The sequence below is a fragment of the Canis lupus genome, chromosome 23, assembly GCF_048164855.1.
Source record: "Canis lupus baileyi chromosome 23, mCanLup2.hap1, whole genome shotgun sequence".
In the NCBI taxonomy this organism is placed as follows: Eukaryota; Metazoa; Chordata; class Mammalia; order Carnivora; family Canidae; genus Canis; species Canis lupus.
In genome coordinates, this window is record NC_132860.1 from 18,485,825 (window position 1) to 18,509,707 (window position 23,883).

General features: G+C 39.7%; 1 protein-coding gene and 1 long non-coding RNA gene across 3 annotated transcripts; one reads left to right on the plus strand and one right to left on the minus strand.

Annotated features, from left to right (window-relative positions):
* Positions 1 to 6,567: 6,567 nt before the first annotated feature.
* LOC140614829 (uncharacterized) lies at positions 6,568 to 7,810 on the minus strand. Its single transcript, XR_012015597.1, has 2 exons — positions 7,328 to 7,810; positions 6,568 to 6,972 (listed from the first exon to the last, which is right to left on the minus strand). It is a non-coding gene; the product is annotated as an uncharacterized lncRNA (long non-coding RNA).
* A 289-nt stretch (positions 7,811 to 8,099) lies between these two features.
* Positions 8,100 to 22,473, plus strand: TMEM9B (TMEM9 domain family member B). Of its 2 annotated transcripts, XM_072794136.1 has the most exons (5): positions 8,100 to 8,326; positions 10,367 to 10,458; positions 14,462 to 14,570; positions 16,700 to 16,834; positions 21,290 to 22,473. In XM_072794136.1, exons 1-5 carry the CDS (start codon positions 8,222 to 8,224, stop codon positions 21,443 to 21,445), a joined length of 597 nt encoding a protein of 198 aa, XP_072650237.1. In that variant the 5' UTR covers positions 8,100 to 8,221; the 3' UTR covers positions 21,446 to 22,473. The 2 variants fall into 2 exon arrangements, with proteins under 2 accessions (XP_072650237.1, XP_072650236.1); XM_072794135.1 differs by lacking the exon at positions 10,367 to 10,458 and having other exon boundaries at positions 8,102 to 8,326.
* The last annotated feature ends 1,410 nt before the right edge of the window (positions 22,474 to 23,883 follow it).

A 23,883-nucleotide genomic window follows, 5' to 3' on the forward strand; every position in this document is an offset into this window, starting at 1 on the left:
CCTATTACCGGTCAAGAGTTGGAAGTAGATGCTCTTCCTTTTATCACTGTTTCCCGACATTTCTCCCTTTGTCTTCCCTTAAAACTCCCCAGCTTTGAGTCTCATGCCATCAGGTTGTATTACTTATTTCCCTTCATTGCTGTCATCTACAAAATCTACAAGCCCATGGGTCATTCACTCTCATTTCTCAAAAACTTTAGGTCTTGGCTCATTTCACTCCCCACAACACTACTCCTTATTTAATTATTGATGGTTAATTTACATACATGGATGATCCTTTCAACAGCTGATCAACATATTGGTTCCTTGAATAACAGCGAATAACAGAATAACATATTGGTCAACAGCCTGACATATTCGTTCCTTGAATAACAGCGTTCCACCTATTTTATGCTCTCCTATTGCCTGCATTCATTCCTGTGGTCATACCTTTGATTTTATTTCCAAAAACTAACCCTTCCATAAGGTCAGGCTGATGTATCTCATTGTCTGACCATCACCTTCTATCTTCTAGCCATCTCCTAGTAACTTGATTCCAGCACTCCTTTGACTACCCCCTTTCATTGTCCCTACCTTCCCTGAGTTCCTCTCCTCCCTTCATAACCAGTTTAGGTCCCAGGGTCAGTCATTATGACACTTGTATATACTTTTAACTCCATTTCTCCTCTCTGTCACACTCACTTCACAAAACCACAATGTTAGTTAAAGGCAGCGCTTTGCCTACTCTGCCTAAACTGTGAAGTAATCATGCTGATTGGTCTCTATTTTTTTTCTTTTTACCTTTTATTTTTAAAAAATTCCAGTGTAATTAACATACAATGTTATATTAGTTTCAGGTGTACAATAGTGATTCAACAGTTCCATATATTACTCAGTGCTCATCAAAATAAGTGTGCTCTTAATCCTCTTCATCCATTTCACTCATCTCCCCACCCACCTCCCCTCTGGTAACCATCTGTTTGTTCTCTATAGTTAAAAGTCTGTTTTTGGTTTGTCTCTTTTTTTTCCCTTTGTTCATTTGTTTCTCAAATTCCACATATGAGTGAAATCATATGGTATTTGTCTTTCTCTGATTGGATTATTTTACTTAGCATTTATATTCTCTAGATCCATCCATGTTGTTACAAATGGAAAGACTTTGTTCTTTTTTAATGCTGAATAATATTCCTCTGTGTATGTGTGTGTATACATACATACTGCATTTTTATCCATTCCATCAGTTGATGGGACACTTGGGCTGTTTCCATAGTTTGGCTCTTGTAAATAATGCTGCAAAAAACAGAGGGCTGCATATATCCCTTCAAATTTGTTTTTGTATTCTTTAGGTAAATACCCAGTATTACAATTACTGGCTCCTAGGATAGTTCTATTTTGAATTTTTTTAAGAACCTGCATACTGTTTTCCACAGTGGCTGTACCAATTTGCATTCGGACCAGCAGTGCACAAGGGTTCCTTTTTTCCACATCCTTGCAAACGTTTGTTGTTTCTTCAGTTATTTTAGGTATTCAATGAGGTGATATCTCATTGTGGTTTTGATTTGCATTTCATTGATGAGTGAATGAAATGAGCATCTTTTCATGTGTCTGTTGGTCATCTGTATGTCTTCTGAGAAATGCCTGTTCATGTCTTTGCCCATTTTTAATTGGACTGTTTTACAGATGTTCTAGAAGTTCTTTATAATTTTGGATATTAACCCTTTATTGGCTATGTCATTGGCAAATATATTCTCCCATACTATTTAGTTTTGTTAATGGTTTCCTTTGCTGTGCAGAAGTTTTTTATTTTGATGTAGTCCCAATAGTTTATTTTTGTTTTTGTTTCCCTTGCTTCAGGAGACATATCTAGAAAAAGGATATTATGCCCAATGCCAGAGAAATTACTGCCTGTGCTCTCTTCTAGGACTTTCTTTTATAGTTTCAGGGCTCATATTTCAGTCCTTAACCCATTTTGAGTTTATTTTTGTATATAGTGTAAGAAAATTATCTAGTTTCATTCTTTTGCATGTAGCTGTCCAGTTTTCCAGCACCATTTGTTGAAGAGATTATCTTTTTCCCATTGCATATTCCTGCCTCCTTTGTCGAAGATTGTGACTGGTCTTACCTTAAATTCATGTCCATAACTCTTAGGCCCTTACAGCTGCCCAATATCATATTTTCCTAGTCATTCCCCTTCCTATTCTAGACCAGAGGTCCACAAACTTTTTCTGTAAAGAGCCAGATAATAAGTATTCTAGGCTTTGCAGGTCATGCAGTCTTTTTTACAACTGACCTACTGTGCCAGTGTAGCAGAAAGTAGCCATAGGCAATATGTAAATGAATTGAATTTGAACTTTTATGTAAATCTTTATGTGTCACAATATAGTATTCATTTTTAGATTTTTTTCTCAACGATTTAAAATTATAAAAATTATCCTTAGCTAATAGGCTGTAAAAAAACAGGATTTGGCCCCCAGCTCTACTTTGCTGGGTTATGTCCTAAATTATTTCATACCTTCTCAAGTTTCTAACACTTCTTTCCCCATTCTCATTCTTAGATGACTTTGCTTTCTACTTCATTCATGAAATAATAACACTCACCACCCCTACCATACCTCCCCCCTTATTGGAATCTGTATGCATATATTCAGTTTTCCCTTCTGTTACTGTGTTACTCTAGCACAATACCTAACTACTGTATAACTTACCATGTTTGTTTATCGTCTGTTTCCCCCTCTAAAATCTTAGTTCCAAGAAGATAGGGAGTTTTGTCTGTTTTATATACACTGATGTATATCCAGTACTGAGAACAATGTTTGGCATGTAAGTATTCAGCAAATACTTGAATGAATGAACACTGGCAACCAGACCAGCAAGCAGAAGTTTAGAGAATTTTTCATCAGAGAAACTTACCTCTCCTTCCAAGAGAAAAGACTCCCCTATTTTGATACTTCGAGATCTCCTTGAGCACACTAAGTAGTAATTTTACAAACTGCTTTGAAGAAACACCCACAATAAGAAATCCCCATTTTATGGGATTGACTCAGTACTTAATATGTATATATGATGTGTACATATATAAAACCAAAGTTTCACAAAATTATTTTTATATGTGATATATTCTGATATATTTCCCGTTCTACTTACTGTCATTTGGGGCAGATGGGAGGAAGGTTGGTTGTAACTGGCTACATTTATTTCACAAACAACTAATGGGTTTGCAACCGGAATTTTGAAAAATACTGCAGGGTGTCCTAACTACAAGCCCTGTCATGTACACAGAGCTTCCTATCAGCTTTCTTTCTTAGATCACACTCCTACATATGAACGGATAACCAAGGATGTCCAGACATTTAAGAAAACCTTCTAACACAAAAGACAGAGACAAAGACTGAAAAACAACATAATTTAAGAAATAAAATATTAGAATTATTCTCAGAGAAATAAGATATTGCATCCCCAGATGGAACAGAATGCTATTTAAAGGGTGGGGCGGAAGGGTGGACAAGAAAGTACTCTAATAAACGTAAGACAGGATAACTGAAATGTAAAAATTCAAAAGAAGATTTGGAATTTGGAAATCTTTAAGGAAAAAAAAGAAGAAAAAGGAAGAAATGGTAATTTTTCTTAGGACAAAAACTGCAGCAGTAGGTTTACAGAACAACCAGTCCAGAATGAAGGATGATGATAGACTCCTGGTGGTGTCTCCAGTTTAAAAAATAAACTGATAGGCTTTCTGATGTGGTTGAATGTACTGACAGGAGAATTGTGGATAAATACACTTAAAGCCTTATAGTGAGCCACTTAGAGCTTTATACAGTCTTATAGCTAGATACTTATATAGTCTTATAATTAGCCACTTAAGAAAGCATGGGAAAAAAAGGCTTCAGTCAAAAAACCAAAATGTGGTATTATGCTAATGGGACCAACTATGAATAATATGTGGAGTCATAATAATATGAGGTTATTTACCTAAGGTGATATAGATACATTGAAGAATAATATATGTGTTTATGAGAGGGCATTAGAATATATATGCATTGTCTATTTCCTATAGGAAGTAAAATAGACCAAACTGAAAAATCAAGAACTAGTTATAAGTATGTTATTACGAAATATGGAGATATATCCCAGAAGAGATAGTTAAAAAATAAGAAAAAGGTTGTCCAATTTTTAAAAATATACTATATTGGTAAAAATAACATATCTCATGTATTTGAAAATCTTAATGATTAGAGAGAAGGGACTGTTTTCCTTAAGTGTTCCCTTAGGGCACTGGGAAACAAACAATACTGATTTAGCACCCCTCTGAAAGAAACTTTTAAAATTCTCCCTGCTTTGGTACTAAACCTTGTGTTGCTGTTATTTTAGGGACTTCAGTAACTTATCAGCAATAAGGGCACCAGTATCTCTAGGAAAAGACTATATTCTAGCCCCACACATTGTTCCCTGGTGGGGACCAGCAAATGATGTGGAATGACACGCTTATATGGCTTTACAGAAAGTGGAAGACAGAAAATCTCACTAAAGGAGGTCAGGTAGGAGGAAGCATCCTAGCCAGGCACATGATAAAGGAGGCGGCTCATATAAGATTCCTGGGTATGCTCAGAAATAACTGGAAGAAACTGTGTGTGTATACTGCCATAACCACGAGCGGCACAATCCAAGGAAACCATCATCACTGATGCTGTTCGTGACTCCATTTGTTCTGGACTGACATGGTCTGGGAACGTGTTGAGTAGTTCAGAGAAAATAAGAAAGGGGCATCTAGAGAACTGTCTGATCACTGGAGGGGAAAGGAGGTGAAGGGGCTGCACACAGCTGGCAAAACCTTGGTCCCAGATACATAAATTGTAACTTCTGCTTCCTAATCTTCTGACTTCCACACTTAAATCTCTCACCTGGGAATTTTTCAGGCTTCACAAAGAGGGCCCGGCCAGGTAGGTGCCCCTAGACCTGTGTTACTCCTTTAAAAATAATGAACTAAGAAAACCAAGTCACAGGGAAGCAAGGAGAAGGGAGAAGAAGAGTGGGTCCTAAGGGAAATGACTGGGTGCTAAGTCCTTGCCTGTAAAAAGAACTCTGATGTAGCCTTAAGGTCTAGGAAAACCCTAGGTCAGAAATCTCTCCTCTCCTGCCTACTATGGTGGCCCACATCCCATCTATAGTTCTCTGGGCTCAGCATTGCCTTCTCATGGTCAAAAGGAACCATACAGGGATTCAGGTAATTACCTAGTTCCTTGACACACCTTAAGAGCCTCTCTCACTCACCTTTTCCTTTCTCTGGATCCCCACATTTATTGGTTTTTAGAAGATCTCAGTTTCCAAAGAGAATAGGCAAGGTCCCTGCCCTCAGAAAGCTCACCATATTTGGGTGGAGGCTGGGAAATTTAGAGGCAGATATGAAAACATAATTTCATTATTTTTTTATAAATTTATTTTTTATTGGTGTTCAATTTACCAACATACAGAATAACACCCAGTGCTCATCCCATCAAGTGCCCCCCCCCTCAGTGCCCATCACCCATTCACCCCCACCCCCCGCCCTCCTCCCCTTCCACCACCCCTAGTTCGTTTCCCAGAGTTAGGAGTCTTTATGTTCTGTCTCCCTTTCTGATATTTCCCACACATTTCTTCTCCCTTCCCTTATATACCCTTTCACTATTAGAAAACATAATTTTACCATGAGGTTATGAAATATTTCCACAAACACAGAAGGAAGTGCACATAGGTCAGCTAAGTTCTTCTAGCTAGAAAACCCCTTACCTAAGGGGAAAGTGTTATTTAGGTGTGAGCAGGGCAGAACAAAAGGAACCAATAGCTTTACTACTTTTTTTTGTTGTTTTAACTTCTATTGCATCACCTAAAATTACTTTCATTTTTTTGGCCGACACACACCTCCCCCAAACCCTTGGCTCTAGCTCTGTCCTCTTTCTCCTTATCCAAGCCTGAGTCTTCATTCAGTCTCTAGCCAGGCAACCATCTTACAGTTATACTCCACTCATGGGAGCTATAGTCTATGTTCTAGAACACTGATGCCTAACATAAATATTGCATTTTCTAGTGGCCGCATTTAAGGTAAAAAGAAACAAATGAAATTATTTTAATAATTTAATCCAATGTATCTGAAATATTTCAACCTTAAGCAATATAAAAATACTAAGGTTTTTTTTTTTTTTTTTTTGTACTAAGTCTTTGAAATCCAGTGTATATTTTGCACTTACTCAATTCTGATTAGCCACATTTCAAGTGCTCAATGACACATGTGGCTAGTGGCTACTGTACTGGACAGTCTAACTCTAAAATGCTGCTTCCAGGAGTGCACTTGTTAATTCTCCAATAAGCAGATAAGACCCACCAGTCATTAATATATATTCACTTTAAGCCTCTGTACTCTCAATCATGAAGAAGAAAAGACCTGTGAGGTTCTAGCCAGAGGGAGCACACCCTTAAATATCAGACCTAGACAATGAACCCTAAATTGATCCCAAACTTGCCTTTAGCAATCACATCTACAGTGCCTCACAGACTATTCTGACCTCCGAGTTGTTCTTGGCCAGCAAAACACCAACAACAAAGACTTGTTATCTCACTAATGTGACAGTACCTCCACAGGGACAGCCTGCAGGGGCTTTGATGAAAGGTCATCTAGCCCTACCCCTCTGATTCTGGCTGGGACTAGGCACCACTTGCCACTTGGGATTGAAAGGGGCTAAATATATCTGGCATAGTATCAGACACCTTGTGTTAGAGTCTGGCATCAACAATAATCACACGGGAGGGGCACCTGACCGGTTCAGTCCTAGAGCAGTGACTCGATCTCACAGGATCCTGAAATATAGCCACATGTTGGACATGGAGCAGCCCCCGTGGCTCGGCGGTTTAATGCTGCCTTCAGCCCAGGGCGTGATCCTGAAGACCCGGGATCGAGTCCCGCGTCGGGCTCCCCGCATGGAGCCTGCTTCTTCCTCTGCCTGTGTCTCTGCCTCTCTGTGTCTATCATGAATAAATTTTTTAAAAATCTTTAAAAAAATTTTTTAAGTTAAAGGAAGAGTCTAGTAATTAATTAAAACATTTCTGAAAACTAGGAAAAGACTACTTTTTTGTTTTAAAGATTTTAAGAAACATGGGAGAATTTGAAATCCATAGATAAGAGTTCAATCTCCCCATAGTGAACCAAGAACCAGAGGCCCAGGAAAGGTAAGTGTTTTGCCCAAAGTCCTTCAGCAAATCTGCAGTGGTGGTGATGAGCTCTGTATCCTTTCCACTATCCCGCTCCACAATGTCTTCATTAACTGAAAAATATTTTAATTGGAGACACTGCGCCATCTCCAGGGTCCTCCTAAATTACCTGCAGAGGATGACCCGCACTTGCAAGGCCGGTCAGCGCTCCCCCAACTCTTGACTTCGAGGCCAGCCGCCCTTAATAGGATCGTAGCACCGCAGTTCCCCAACTACTGGAGTCCCGGGCGGAGGAGGCTACTAGGGCGGTTCTTTGGCCAATTCCACACCTTCCGGAGCCAGACCTAGCCCGGCCCGACTCAGCCGCGCCGCTGACGCGCGGTTCGTGCAGCAGGCTGGGGTCTAGGCGGTCAGGCCCCAGCGGGAGGCAAGCGGGGAGACCAAGCCGAAGCCAGCGTGTTGGAAGCCCTGCCGCGAGCGGCGTCCGGGAGGCGCAGGGGCTGCAGGTTAGGGGCCAAGTGCCGGGGAGGACGGCCCTCCGGCTGGGGGTAGGCCTCCCGGAAGGCATGGCTCGGCCGTCAGTCCCGTGGCCGCCTCCACGCCTGCCACCTGCCCTCGCAAGCCGCCCCGGGCGCTTGGGCTCGCCCCAGCCTCGGGGGCCTGGCGACGGACGGCTCCGGGCTCGCAGGGGTCGCTGGAGTTGCTGGGGGTCTCCCGGGCGAGAGGACTCCCCAGGGCCCTGCAGGTCCTCAGCCGCCGCTGCTCCAGCGCCCAGGAAGGACAGCCTCACGCCTCGGAGCTCTGCCGCGCCAGGGGCGCCCCCTTGGTTTCCCGCGCCCGAGCGTTCGCGGGGCGGGCGCCGGCACCGCGCAGCCTCCGCGGCCTGCGCACGGGGAACCGTTTCCGGGGCGGACGGTGACGTAGCTGACCCCGCGCGGCCGGTGACGCCGAGGCCCGGCCGGAAGTGCGGGCGGAGGAGCCCGAGCCGGAGCCCGAGCCGGAGCCCCAGCCCGGACCAGGTCGCGGGGGCTCCGGGCTGTGGCCACCGCCGGGCCTGGCAGCGATGGCGACCGTGTGGGGAGGCTTCCTTCGGCTTGGCTCCTTGCTCAGCCTGTCCTGCCTGGCGCTCTCGGTGCTGCTGCTGGTGCAGCTGTCAGACGCCGCCAAGGTGAGTCGGCGCAGCCTTCGCTCCAGACAGGAGCCCCTCCCCTCCGGCCTGCCGAAAGCCGTCTGTCGGCCTGCTGCCCTCCCCGCGCCTCTCCCGGCCCTGCCACCCCGACCTGCAGGCCGCCCCCCGCCCGATCGCACCGGCGCCCCCAGCCCCGCCACTCCGGCGGTGCCGGCCGCTCTCGCACCCCCAGCCCTGGCCGCGCCGGCGCCCGCCTCCTTCCCGCCCCTGCCCCTGCCCCGCCCCCGCCCCAGCTCCGCCCAGCCGCGACAGCGCCCGCAGCCCGGACGCGCTCCTCCCCCTCCTAGACGGTCCCCTTCCCAGCGCCGACGGCACCGCCTCAAACCTTACAGCGTTTCCAACTCTGAGAGCCTTTAGCTTTCCACCCCTAAGCTCCTGAAGCCCACCGCGCCCTCCACCTGCCTCACAGCCCTCTTCCTGCCCCGCCCCCGTTCCCTAAGCCAGAATTACCAGAAGCCCCCACCTCACGGAAAGCCTCCCTCTTAGGAACTCATTTCAACTCACCCCTGAACCGGTTCCCTTCCCAGTGTAGGAACTTGCCTCTCCTTGCAGCCTGCCTTCCCAATAGGACCTACACAGAGGACCACCAGCCTAATATCCTGACCTAACTCCCTCCAGGATCTCTTGGCCTCTTTGTTTGGCCTTCTTTCTTCCTGATAATTCAGTGGGGAAGGGAAGGGCCCAAGCTACAGGGAGGTAAAGTTGTAGCCCTCTCCCCTGCTCCACTTCTGGGTCCTTCCAGCCTCCTCATGCTGCTCTTTATAGCCCCCTTCATGCTCCCACCCTCCAGACCTGCTTTGCCCCTGGTACACACTTGTGCGTCCTCCTTGATGAGCTAGCTCCTTATTGGAGAAAACGGAAGGAATTTACCTTAATGTGATGGGAAGACAGATTGACATTTGCATTTTAAAAAATAGCTTTAATCCATAATATGGGACAGGTTGGGAAAGACAGGTTTAATGCAGACAGCTCAGGGGGTTTTGATCGGGAGTTCTTGTTGAAATCTTTGCTACCTCCTACCAGAAATAGGGAAAGCAGCAAGTCTCGTGTCTTTCAAAACATTGCTGGCATCCTCTGCATATGTCCTGTCATCACTTCAAGAGTATATTGTAATGATGTATTTATCTGTCAGTCTCCATTAGGGTGTGTCCTGATTACTGGCAGGAGCCCTGTCTTGCACTTATCTGAATCCACTTCATTGAGCACAAGGTCCAACATGGAGCAAATGCTCACTAAGTGGTTGCTGAATGAATCCATTGTCAACAGCTCTGCCAGACATAGCACCATATAAAGGAACAGTGGGCCTTGGGGGGCGGGGCAGGGCGGGAGCTAATGATCCACTTGCCCTCTCAGATAAATTCCCCTTTGCTAATGAAGCTTCTCTTATTTCCTGTATTCATATATTTAGTCACCACTTTCTCCACCTCTTGAAACTTGCTTTATCATTAGTTATCCTCTCTGTCTACCAGTGATTAGAAGCAAAGTTTCCTGGGGAGGGTAGACCAAACTGATCTCAGCTAGACATAAGCTACTGCCCTTATGTACTTGCTTTCTAGTTATAACTGAGTGCCTCTAAAACTTCACCCCTTCTGTAGAGCCCTGGTCCAACCCCCTTTATCCATATCCATGCCATTCTACTAAAGGGTGGAAAGATAGTAATTAGAAGAATTGTGACTTGTTTTGTGAGTAATTTTGTAATCGGATCCTTATTTGCAGGTAGAGTTATCTGTCTATTGTGCCTTTTTTACCGGCAGGTAGATAGCATAGTTTGTCATGTGACCTATAAATGTGATTAATAAATCACAGATCACATACACGTATTATTTCAAAATAATTTCGTGTACTATATAATGATTCATTAGCATTACAAAAAAGAACCTGTAGCTTTAAAAAGCTCTCTCTCAAAATGAATAGTTTTAGAATATTTGGCAGGGGACGCTTAGCAAAATGTATATGGTGCAGTTTTTAAAAATATTGATATTGTTAACAAGCTATACTAAGTTTCCATTTTGGTTACAGAATTTCGAGGATGTCCGATGTAAATGTATCTGTCCTCCCTATAAAGATAATTCTGGGCATATTTATAATAAGAACATATCTCAGAAAGATTGGTAAGTATTCTAGATTACTGACATACCTGTCAGATTTTTTTCTGTGGTTGTCACTGTTAGCCCAGAATGTTCATCTAATGTATTGTTTCCTTTTTAAATACAGTTGACCTTTGAACAACGTAGGGCTTAGGTATCCTGACCCTGGCACAGTCAAAAATCTTCATATAACTTTTGACTACCTCAAAATTTAACTGCTAATAGCCTACTGTTGACCAGAAGCCTTAACAATAAAACAGTTGATTAACATATATTTTATGTTACATGTATTATATACTGTACTCTTACAATAAAGTAAACTAGAGAATAGAAAATGTTATTAAGACAATCATAGGAAAGAGAAAATACATTTGCAGTAGTATACTGTATCTACTGAAAAAAAATTGTGTACAGTGGACCCATACAGTTCAACCCCTGTTATTCAAGGGTCACCTGTATTTCTTTTTAAGTGTAAGTGTCAAATTCCACTTCTATTTGAAAAAGTGAAAGTAAGGCCCTGAATGTGTGATGTAAACTTAAAGGAATCTAGCCAAAACACTGATTCCCAAGTAGGGAGGGTTTTATAAGGGACAGAGCTGAGTTTGTGGCACTAAACTGCCCATGGCTACCTTCCGTGCCCTCCTAAATTTTAGTCCTCTCTCTTGTTTTTCACTGGAAGGTCCACAGGCCTCATTTATCTGGGTTATAATTTTCATAACTTGTAAGTTTTGATAATGTATTGCCTAATACAGAAGACTATGCTTGAAAGTGTCAGAAGGCTCAGGAAGGAATGGGAATGAGCCATGTATATCATAGTTTCCCACTTGGTGTGCCATGGATATAGGTATGTCAAGAAGTTGCTCCCTCAGCCTTTGGGGTAGTCAAGCAGTCCTCTGAGGACTGGGCTCTTGACTCACTAGCCACCACCAGCATTCTCTATTTATGGACCTTACAAATGATAGCTTTTCTACATATAGCATAAAATGATTGGGAAGCAGTTGTTTGTAGTAGGATGGATAGGATGGATGGGCTCCTTCTCATGCTATTATGATTTATGATTTGTAAACATGGTGGAAGATTGCTGGGATAGGCATACAAGAAAAATAGCTCCAAATGCTAGGAACTTGCACATGTACCCAATTTCACAGCTAAATAGCAAGCAAAACTTTGAAAGCAAAATTAAATTCATTTGGTTACAGTATTTCAAGTTGACTTTGAAAAAGAAAAGTCAGCTTTTGAGCATGTTTCTTTATTCTGATGCCATTGTCTGTTCTTCCCATGGTAAACATTTAGGTTGAATCTGATATTTAATAACTACATTTTTGAAAGCTTCTTATGAACTTGTGTTCCACTTTAAATTGTCTCATATTACAGAGGTTTAGCTATATTCTTACAGATTTTATGTAATCAAGTTACTTTTATGATACAAGAAAACTCATACGTTTTTAAAGTTATTCCTATACATTTTCCAGGTATATGAAATACCTACATTTAGTTTATTATCAGTAATAGAATGTGATGCTTTTTAGTTGAGCAGCAGGTGAACTCACTGTTCACGTGGTTAGCACTGATCTTTTCACTGACATTTTACGATTCCAGGTTCCAACAGAGCCATATACCATACACTCTGGTTATTGGTCAAAACAGGGAGCTTTGAGAATAAACAGTTGAAAACAAGGCTTGTTTGTGATTTTTCTTCCCCTCTTCCTTCCTGTAGCTCATCCTTTTACCTGAGATAGGTTCTCAACTGTTAACTGTTTTTAGAAGAGTAAGCAAGTTATGATTAATCAGAATGTTATGCCTTTACAAAGTGTCCAACATCTATTTGGTCCTAGATGGAGTTTTATCTTCTGGCTTCCATTTTGTCCCATTGTTAACTCTAATTCTTTATTGACTTAATGCTGTCTGACTGAGGAAAAGTTTGAGTTCTCTGGTTTATGCTTGGGTTGTGAGGTTAGCTGACAATATCCTTATTGTGGCACTAGGGGGAGGTATTGCCTAGTTCCCAGAGTGGTCAAGTTCTGGCTCTGGGTTCTGTATTTATGACTGACTAGCCAGCCAGAATGAACCTTCCTCTCCTATCCTGCACAACTTTTGCATAATGCTCAATATCTCCTTGTTATTAAACTATATCTGTACTTTAAAAAGAAACACTCAATACTCAACACATAGTTCCCCAAGTAATTCTAAGCTATTGTTATGAAGACCTCTGAAGCTGAAACAGGAAACTAGGAGATAAGTCTTGTTTTCCTGAGGTTCAGAGAAATACAGAGGAGCTGACCTAGGTGGTAGAAACCCTGGCTTCTAATCTACTCTGTGATCTTGTGCAGGTGACCTCTCTGAAAGTGTTGGTCTGGATAACCTATATGATTGAATGGGACATTAGCTTCTATGCCCATTTTATGCCTGTAACCAGCTGGAAACATTCCTGGTCTTCTTTATGTTTGGAACAGATAACAGATTTGTATGGTGTGAGTTGTGGGACCTTACCATACTACCAGTTGAGGCTTATTTTTTCATTAGTATCTTTGTTAAAATTATTATTTAAAAAACTTTTTTTTTTTAATTTATTTATGGCAGACACTGAGAGAAAGGCAGAGGCATAGGCAGAGGGAGAAGCAGGCTCCATGCAGGGAACCTGACGTGGGACTCGATCCCGGGGCTCCAGGATCACACCCGGGTGGAAGGCGGCGCTAAACCACTGGGCCACCCGGCTGCCCAAAATTATTATTTTTTAAAAGATTGTATTTATTTATTCATGAGAGACACAGAGAGAGAGGGAGAGAGAGAGAGGCAGAGACACAGGCAGAGGGAGAAGCAGGCTCCAAGCAGGGAGCCCGACGTGGGACTCGATCCCGGGACCCCAGGATCATGCCCTGAGACAAAGGCAAACACTAAACCACTGAGCCATCCAGGTGCCCCTCTTTGTTAAAATTAAATTACCTGTTAGGGATAACTGATTGAATTTTTATCATTTATGAAAGTTTGGGTTTTCTGTCATGTCACAGCTCAGAGGGAATGGGACATGAAAATGTAGATTTTGCTGGGCAAAGGGAAGACATAGCCTAGAGCATTGGGTGCCCTCAAGAAAGATGGGTGGGGTGAGACAGGATGTGATCATAGAGTTCTTGAGGCAGCCCAAAGTGCCTATGGAAGAGATGATAAAAGAAAATTGCACAGCAGTTGACAGAACAGGAAAGTGTGCCTATTTTTGCTGAAAGTGAACAGAGTAGTAGGCTCTTAATAGTTGGGGAAAGTCATAATTTAATTATTTCCTAGAATTGACAGATTTCTGGGAAAAGGTTTTTTTGATAGAATTATTTTTTTCATAAGCCATAATAAATAAGTGCCCTAGAAAATGGGGGAAAAAATAAAGAACATCCAACAACAAAAACATTTAATCTTTTATTATTTTTTTGTACTCCTTCTGGGTAATCAGTTTTCATTTTTAAATATTTTCGTTGTCCCAATCCTATTTCTCCATGCATTTTCAATAGACTTTTGCTCATTGAGAAAAGTAATTTTTTCCTTTCTGCAAAAGTAATTATTTCTTTCTGCACCTTTGAATGCTCAGTTTCGAGTTTCAGAATTTAGCAACTATTCAGTGTGATTAGCCATTCATATACCACCCTATGGCAGTTAAGATTGATGTTAATTCTTAAAAGAGATATTTGAACAATGCATCAAGATACATTAAATCATTTAAAGCAATTTTTCTTGGTAAATGAACAAGTCTAAATATAACTTGATGTGCTAAGTAGTTTTCGATCCCATTTGAGATTTTTTCAGGTGCATTTTTAACTGTTAACAGCAGCACTTTTGAAAATTGCTACTACTTGAGTCTTTATGGTTCTTAGACTGTTAAATCTCACCAAATTGCTAATATTGAGAGAGCGATGATTTTACTTCCCTTATTATTTGTTCCTTAAGTTCTTAAGCTCAGTGATTATTCTGGATCATAGAAAAGTTTTGATCAGTATAGAAAATCCAGGTAGGCTGAAGCAATATTTTATCCTTGTTTTCTCAGCGATTGCCTTCATGTTGTGGATCCCATGCCTGTGCGAGGGCCTGATGTAGAAGCCTACTGTCTACGCTGTGAATGCAAATATGAGGAAAGAAGCTCTGTTACAATCAAGGTAAGAAAAAAAAAGAACTTTTCTGCTTTGGGAATTTTTTTTTTTTTTTAAGATTTTATTTATTTATTTGAGAGAGCATGAACAGGGGAGAGGGGCAGAAGGAGAAGCAGACTTGCCACTGAGCATGGAGCCCAAGATGGGGTTCAATCCCAGGACCCCAGCATCAAGACCTAAGCTGAAGGCAGCTGTTTAACTGACTGAGCCACCCAGGCGCCCCTGCTTATGGAATAGTTCTTGATGGTATCTAGACAAGAAAGAAAATTTTGGACATCTGAATTCTATTTCAGTCACTCAACTATTTTTCCCTCCTCTCCTTACCATCCACTAACCCCTTCCTTCCTCATCCTCAACAATAGCCCCAGAACAGTGGGTCTGCTCTCTGCCTGTCTCACTGAGATGCTTTGGGGAGTAATTAGGACATATTAACAGAGGTGTGATATGTCAAATGGCACAAAAATGCCCTATGTGTAATTAGCACATCCTGAAAGCTATTCCAGCTTTTCTGTGGGCCACATATGCCAGAAGCTAGGGAGAAAACAGCATGTCTAGGCCCTCTTCTTCCTACCCTCTCAGACCTGAGGGGAAAAAAAAAAAAAAAAAAAAAAAAAAAATATATATATATATATATATATAGAGAGAGAGAGAGAGAGAGAGAGAGGGAGAGAGACTACTTTATTCTAGAACTATCACTTATGGATTCTAACATTTCCTGTATTTCCTATAGGAAATAAAAGGTAGATCACTCTCATCACCATTTGACCTCTAATGAGTTCAATTACTTTTTTATAGTGGCTAACAGTTTTTCCCCCCAATTTTTTTATATGGAGCTTCCCATTCATTTCTCCTGAGAAAAGGCCTCATGGGAAATCTGGAATGATCAGCTGTAACAGTTACAAAGATTTCCGTGGGAGAGTTTCTGCTCCAGCAAGGTGCTATCCTGTAAAGAAATACTCACTGTACTTTTTTTATTATTCAGCTAAGTTTTTGATGTGTAATTTACAGACCCTAAAAGCCACTCACTGTTAAGTGTGTAACTGAATACATTATAGGAAATTTAAAACAATTTTTAAAAAATTCAGTGTTACAACATTCCCATTACCCCTCATTCCCATTTACAGTTAATCTCATTCCCACCCCTAGCCTTAGACAATCACTATGCTGCTTTGTGTCTCTACAGATCTAGATATTTCATATAAGTAGAGTCATACAACATGTGGTCTTCTGTGACTGGTTTCTTTCACCTAGCATAATGTTTTTGAGGTTTATCCATGTTGCAGCATGTTATCAGTATTTAATTCCTTTTTGTTGCTGAATATCATTTTATTATACGAATATAACACATTTGTATGATCCATTCAAAAGTTGATGGACATTTGAGTTATTTCCAGATTTTTACTATTATGAATAATGCTGCCATAAATATTTGTGCACATGTCTTTGTGTGGATATATGTTTTCCTGTCAGGTAGATTCCTTAGAGAGGTAAGTTTATTTTAACTTTTTAAGAGACTGCCATATTGTTTTCCAAAATAGTTGTACCATTTTCATTCCCACCAGCAATGTTTGAGGGTTCAGTTTTGCCACATCCTTGCTAAGATTTGGTACTGTCTGGCTTTAATTATAGCCATTCTAGAGGTCGGGGGAGAAGGGTGTCACACTGTACTTTTTGACAGCACACAGATCAAGATCTCAGGAAAATCACTGGCTTTAAATGTATTTTTGTATATCTAAGTTGATCTAAAAGAGTGTTCTGTTGAAATTCATCTGAATTACCTTTTTTTGTTAGGGTTCCTTTAAGTTGTCTAAACACAGTACTGCTGAATCTAGGACACTATATTCAGGTGAAAAAAAATTTGGTATGCTAGCAGTGGTGACAAATGATTAGCAGTAGGTGAAGATGGAGTTCTGAAGACTTGTAATAAGATCTCAAAGACAAAACACATTTTTTCTCTTTATCTTTAAATAATATTTTGGTGAAGAGTTGAGTTTGTTTATGTTGGAATTTGGTTTGTATAGGAATCCTATATGCTTAGCAGAAAAATCAGTCTTCACCATGGCTTCACTATTATTACACAGAACTCTGATTTTTTGCCTCAAACAGAGATGTAACTTATTTTCAACTTCCTTTAGGTTACCATTATAATCTATCTCTCCATTTTGGGCCTTCTACTTCTGTACATGGTGTACCTTACCCTGGTTGAACCCATACTGAAGAGACGCCTGTTTGGACACTCACAATTGATACAGAGCGATGATGATGTTGGGGTAAGTACTTGGCATTCCCTAGCTGTGTATGACAGTATTTGTCATCATCTGATGTAAACAGCAAGTGAAAAGTAGTTGTATATAGATGTTCATGTGCTGGAGCAGATTATCAACTAGAGAAGCAAAGGACTGTTCTAATTTTAGTATATATCTCTTCATGAGGAAATTACTCTGGATAGCCATCAAAATGGTGGTCTAAATTAACGATCCTTGGTGAGTGTGCTGTATAGGCTTTGCCCTTTAGTATCAAGGGCACAATTTTCATTGCCTTTCCCTGAGAAACACTGAGAAACACTTGTGAGATAGATTTCTCCCCAAGCTCTTGCCTGAGTACTATTCCTGTCAGCATGACCAAATATATTAGAAGGCAAAGAGGTTTTAGTGAAGGGAAACATGAAGACGGTGTTCTTTTCTTAATGAAGTGCAGCTTGATAACCTGGTGATGTTTTACATTTTTCTACTCCTTCTTTAAAAAAAAAAAATTAAAAAAACCTGTGATCTTTAGAGAAAAAACCAGCATTCCTGATTCTCTTCCTATCTTAAAAACACATTTCTATTTATACATATAGTTGGTATAATCAGTGTATAAATTGTTTTGTGGTCTCCTTTTTGTGTTAACATTACTTCATTAAAAAATGTCTGGTAATTAAAAAAAAAAATCTAGTTATTGACATAGTCCACAAGCTTGTTATTCAGTATAGCTTAGAGCATTATATTGTTTTATCATTATCCTGTTTGGGCCTATTTTCCAATTTTCCACTGTTTTGTTATTCTACATATAATTATTTTTAGAAATTACTTTTTATTTTGGATTACTTTATTGGCTTACGTTCCTCAAAATAGATAAAATTCAGTAGAGTTTCAAGAACCAATTCCAAAAGCTAAAGCCAGGGTGAGCCCGGGCTAACCAAAGTCAGAAGTCCTTTTACTCTGGAATGTCTTGTGGAACTGTTGGTAAAAGATTAGAGGGAATCCTGACTGGATGGCTTGGGTTATTACTAAAAACAGAGCCTGCTTTTTAATCAATACATTGTTGTCATATGAATATCAATTATGAATATCCAATTTATTTGGGCAAGATTCCATTTGTGTCTTATCAAGAACTTTCATAGAAGCACCTCTGTTTACCTCTTTTTTCCTTGCTTCCTTATTAATTCAACCAACACATAATGAGTAACTTCTCTGTATCAGGTCCTCTGCTGGGTAGTAGGAATAAAGAGATAAACAGAAACAGATAGTAAAAGAAATGACTAATTATAGTATGTTTCCACCTTTTATTTTTAATCATGTAAGAAATGCCTGTTAATTTTTGAGGAGTTCCAGGAGGGGATTATTGATAGGCTGGGAGAGAAAGGTCAAGACTGGAGATCTGATGTGGTCAGAAACAAGGCCTATGGGGTGAATGGGGAAAGAGAGCTAAAGGACAGGAGGTTTTGTACCAGAAGCATTAGAGTCTCAAATACTGTTCCCATGCTATTTTCATTCACATACGACAGATTTTTCTCAGCCTCAACAGCATTGACACTTTAGCTTGGATAATTCTTTGTTGTGGGGAGTTATCCTATTCATTTTAGGACATTTAGCAGCATCCCTGACCTCTACCCACTAGATTCCAGTAGCGCCTGTCATCCCAACCATGATGATAAGTGTCCACAGATATTGCTAAATGTTTTCGGGGGACAAAATCACTCCCAGTTGAGAACTAACATATAAAATGTTATGCGTCAAAGGCCATATAAATGGGCAGCCCCGGTGGCGCAGTGGTTTAGTGCCGCCGACAGCCAGGGGTATGATCCTGGAGCCCTGGGATCGAGTCCCATGTCGGGCGCCCAGCGTGGAGCCTGCTTCTCCCTCTGCCTGTGTCTCTGCCTCTCTCTCTCTCTGTGTCTCAATAAATAAAATCTTTTTTTAAAAAAAAAAGGCCACATAAACCATTTCATAATAGGCACATAGAAAGTCTGACTTAAACTATATTCTTTATAGTATTAAATATTTAGTTCCTGATTTTAGAAATAAACAATATTAATGTAATACACATAGAACAAAAGAAATGGATGCACACATGTGTAGATGAAAATGTGTAGGAAAGGCATTTGATTGGTGGGGTCATGTGCTTAATAATCCTTTTGTTCAGTGATTCATTCTGTACATATATTAACTGAAAACATTGTCTCTGACAAGTCTGGCTAATTCTTGGATATCTATTGAATTGATGCTGGGCAGGGAGAGATTTTTCTAACCTTTAGCTATGAATTTATACAGAGTAACAACTCTGTACAAAAATAAATAAATTTCTACAATTGTTGCTTATCTGCGAATTCTTTAGTATTTATGTGCTTTTAAAAATGTTTTTCTTAAATTCTCAGTTTCATTTTTATTCACTGTAGAGCATTTTAAATCAAGTGAGAGTACAAATAGTTAAGTTCACTGTAAGTAGTCACAATATTTATTGTATCATATATCCATGACACATCATTGCTATTATCAAAGCATTAAAACATGTTTTGTATTTATTGTAATTTTATCAGGTGTAAAAAGAACAAACATATAAAAAGGGTAAATCTCTATTTGCATTCTTCTAGCATCCATGACCATGAGCAGCTAGTTCATTCTTGTTTTGATAGGTGGAAAATGGACCAAAAGGATTAACTGGTTTGTTTAGCCCTTTAACTTTGTTCCTTAGGAAAATTTTTCTCCCCCTACCCTGAAGGGCAGATAACAGGACTATGAAATTGAGAGCTGCTCTGCTGATAAAGTACATCCTTCTTCCCAGTCTTGTTTATGTCAAAACAAACTAATGGTAATACTATTTTATATACAAGTTCATTGAAGCACCATATTCCCATAGAGTTGTTTTAATCTACTTGAACAAAATCAGTGTGTTGAGATGATATAACACCAAGTCAAGGTGAGATGAACTAAGTCGTGTGTTCATTTGTTAGATGACCTCAGATCAGTTTATTTCCTTATGCGAAATCAAGTAATCCAACAGCTTTAGCCTTCCTTGTTCTTAAATTTTTTTCTTAAATCTTTGAAACATTTTGAACTTTATGGAATTTTTTTTGTTATTTTCATTTGTAAGGTTAAAAATTTAAAAACATGGGTCTTGCTGTTTGCCTCTCTTGTAACAAGCTGTTACCTATATTAAGCAAAAAGTTGAGGAAATTTCAGTAAAGACCGGGAAGATTCCTTAGAGAAAACTTTTTGATGTCTTTGAAATGTAGACATTGTATAAGTGTCCTACTATAAAAAGAAGACCAGGTGTTGTAATTCCACACAGTTAAAGTTGTATATATAGTTATGTGGTTTTGTTTGGCTTTCTATAGACATGCTGACTCCTGCCTTGGATATATAATAGAGCTTTTGCAAACATACACAGCAAAACAATATTTCTTTCTTTGAGGCAAGGTTTAATATAAGAGGTGCAACTTGTGACTTGGATCCTATGTTAGAACATTTAGAAGCTTTGCTGACAAGGTTCAGGAAAAAGAGATCAAGGAAAAGGCAAACAAAAGCAATAAATTAGTATTGAATGCTTTTTGTCATTTAGGCAGCTGTGTTTATATCCTCATTCATAGGTAGATTAGCATGGTGGTTTCCTGTGTCATGACTACAAACATCAGTGGCATTGGTTTACTTTGACCAGGTTAGGTTGGTTTTCTACACAGATACCTAGGTAACCCTTCAATAGCCTCTTTCTTAAGGCAGCAACTAACATGGAAACCCTGAGTGCTCAGCAGTGAAAGATTCAGGTGTTTAATAAAAATGCTGATGTAATAAATCCTTACTGTCCTTAGTAATAGAGGGTGATGGTAGCGCTTAAGCTGTGTCTCTTCATTACAGATTGGGGGAGGTGGAAATGAAAAGGATTTTGGAAATCAGTCCATTTAGTGTATGTGTTCAAGGTGCAGGGAATTATTAAAAGACAAGATCCTATCAACTCTTCTCCCAAGGGTGAATGTGGCCCCAAGGTGGCAAGTAATAATTCTAGTATAATGGGAGTCAGGAAATTAAGACAAGTTTTTCCTCTGCCAGATTAGCTATATAGTATCGAATTCAGCAAGGAAAAGCTCTACTTTCCCTATCTGTAACATGGATATTAACATGAAGATAGATTTTTCCCCCTAGTTGTCAGGGAAGGCTGGTCTTTAACATAAATGACCACTGTCTTTGTCTTGGTCCATGCTTCTTAAGGGAAATGTCTTTGGAAATGATGACTTGTGGAAACATTTCACAAATAACCTCCTCATCACTCAAACGACTTGAACCACCTATTTCTGTATTTGAGTTCATTCTACTTCTGGCACGTGAGTGCCTAGGAGTGCTTGGCCAAAAAGATGGTCTGTTGTTTGTGAAGTCCAGATGCCCCCATCTGTGGCTGGATAATTACTGTATTGTGTGTGTGTTTTACACTGATCATGCCATCTCTGATGTTCTCCATTCTTGGACTTTCAGGATCACCAGCCTTTTGCAAACGCCCATGATGTGCTGGCCCGCTCCCGCAGTCGAGCCAATGTGCTGAATAAGGTAGAGTATGCACAGCAGCGCTGGAAGCTTCAAGTTCAAGAGCAGCGAAAATCCGTCTTTGACCGTCATGTTGTCCTCAGCTAACTGGAAATCAATTGAAGGTGATTAGAAAGAAATGAGGCAGACAACTGAAAAAAATTGACTGAGTTTTCCTGGGTTTTGTTTTAATACCCTGCTGATTTCACCAACTCTTGCTGGCAAATTCAGAATTGGGAGACAAAAATGTGCTTGGTATTTTCTTTTCTTGTTAACATATTAATACAGACATTTTTAAAAGCACACACCTCAAAATCAGCCAATTAACCTTTTTCCTATTTGTGACTTTTACTAATAAAAATAAGTCTGCCTGTAAATTATCTTGAAGTCCTTTACCCGGAACAAGCACTCTCTTTTTCACCACACAGTTTTAACTTGGTTTTCAAGATAATTTTCAGGTGTTTTTCTTTCTTTTTTTCCTGGCAGGGAAGGGGAGGGATGCGTGGGAAGTGGCTAACATAACTTTTCTCAAGTCACTTTACTAAACAAACTTTTGTAAATAGACTTAACATTCTATTTTCAAGTTTCATTTCTATTTTGCAGTGTAGCCAGCCTCATCAAAGCCCTGACTTACCCATTTGAATTTTGCACTGACTATATTATCTAGGTATTTGGTTGGCCTGTGGCTGCACTTCATGATAAAGTGGATTTGAACTACCTGGTGGCTCTTCATAAAATGCAGATTTTCCTCATGTACTGTGATGTCTGATGCAATGCATCCTAGAACAAACTAGCAATTTGCTAGTTTACTCTAATGACTAAACATAGTCTGGTGTGTGTGGTCTTTCTCATCTTCTAGTATCTTTAAAGATGAATCCTAAGAACTTGGACATTTGCAATAAAGGAATTTTCTTTTAACCTCAAGCGTCTCTGGATTGGTGACATACACACATTTGTCAACATTTCCGGTCAGGTGGAGAGGCAGCTGTTTGAGCTCTAATGTGTGCAGCTTTGAACTAAAACTGGAGTTCTTTTCTGGGTGCCTCTCTCTGAAAGGTATAACAGTTATTAGATAACTGGCTTTTTTCCTCCTATGTTCTCTTTGGAATGTAATAATAAAAATAATTTTTAAAACACCAGTGTTTCTCTCCTCTTCTTTTGCTATATGATAAACTTGAAGATACAAAGACATTTGGTACTCTGTTATGAGACTACTGTTTTATAACAGTTTCATCATAAAATGTGGGTACCAAATTATCTGTGTGTGCATGTGTGTGTGAAGAAAAAAGGAGAAAGAAAAAAAATGTATGGGTACTTAGATGGGGCCCTGAAAGTATACAAATATTGACAAATTGAGAGATTAAAATTCAGGCCCTGAAAGTATACAAATGTTGACAAATTGAGAGATTAAAATTCATAAAGAGAAAAATTCATGAAGGAGGGCTTGTTCTAAAAATTATTGGAAAAAATTATAATTAAATTACATTAAATTAATAAGGTTGAGGTTTTAGGAGTTCTTAATGGGTTTTTTGGCTAGTAAAAACGTCTTTTTAAATCTACAAACCTAACCTAAACTTATTGATTTTACTGTTAGTATTAAAGGATGTAAGTAAGTTCAAGTACAACCAAGTGGAATTTATTCTCAGGTATGCAAAGCTGATTGAACATTCAAAAATCAATGAAATCTATCATAGCAAACAGGCTAAAGAAAAAAAATGACATGATCCTATCAATAGATGCAGAAAAAGCATTTGACACAACCCAACACTCAATTATGATTAAAAAAAAAAAAAAAAAAAAACACCTCTCAGTAAACTAGGAATAGAGGAGAAATCCTTCAACTTTATAAAGAATATCTACAGAAACCTACAGCGAACATTATACTTAAACAGAAGCTTTCCTGTTAAGAGAAGGAACAAGGCAAGGATACCCTCTCTCATCACTTTACAACATCATACTACAAATTCTAGCTAATGCAATAACAAGAGAAGGAAATAAAAGGCGTACAGCTTGGGAAGGAAGAAATAAAACTTTACAGATGACATGATTGTCTAAGTACAAAATCCATAAGAATTGATAAAACCCAAAAACTTCCTGGAACTAGTAAGTGATTATACAAAGGTTGCAAGATAGAAGGTTAATATTCATAGGTCAATTGCTTTCTTATATATTATCAACGAGCAAGTAAAATTAAAAACACAATACCTTTTACATTAGCACTCCCCAAAATGAAATAGGTATAAATCTAACAAAATATATATGAGGAAAACTACAAAACTGATGAAAGAAATCAAAGAACTAAATAACTGGATATTCCATATCCATGGTTAGGATAACTCCATAAGCTATCCAGTTCTTCCTAATGATCTATGGACTCAACACAATCCCAGCCAAAACCTCAGCAAGTTATTTTGTGGATATTAGCGAACTGATACTAAAGCTCTATATGAAGAGGCAAAGACCCAGAAAAACCAACACAATGTTAATGGAAAAGAACAAAGTTGGAGGGCTGACACTATTTGACTCCAATACTTACTATAAAACTA

What these genes read in the sequence shown, in the direction of transcription:
- TMEM9B (XM_072794136.1), top strand. Translation starts at nt 8,222, where the DNA reads ATGGCGACCGTGTGGGGAGGCTTCCTTCGGCTTGGCTCCTTGCTCAGC. An exon ending in AACATATCTCAGAAAGATTG is followed by an intron (nt 10,459 to 14,461) that starts GTAAGTATTCTA and finishes TTGTTTTCTCAG; the next exon opens with CGATTGCCTTCATGTTGTGG. An exon ending in AGAGCGATGATGATGTTGGG is followed by an intron (nt 16,835 to 21,289) that starts GTAAGTACTTGG and finishes TTGGACTTTCAG; the next exon opens with GATCACCAGCCTTTTGCAAA.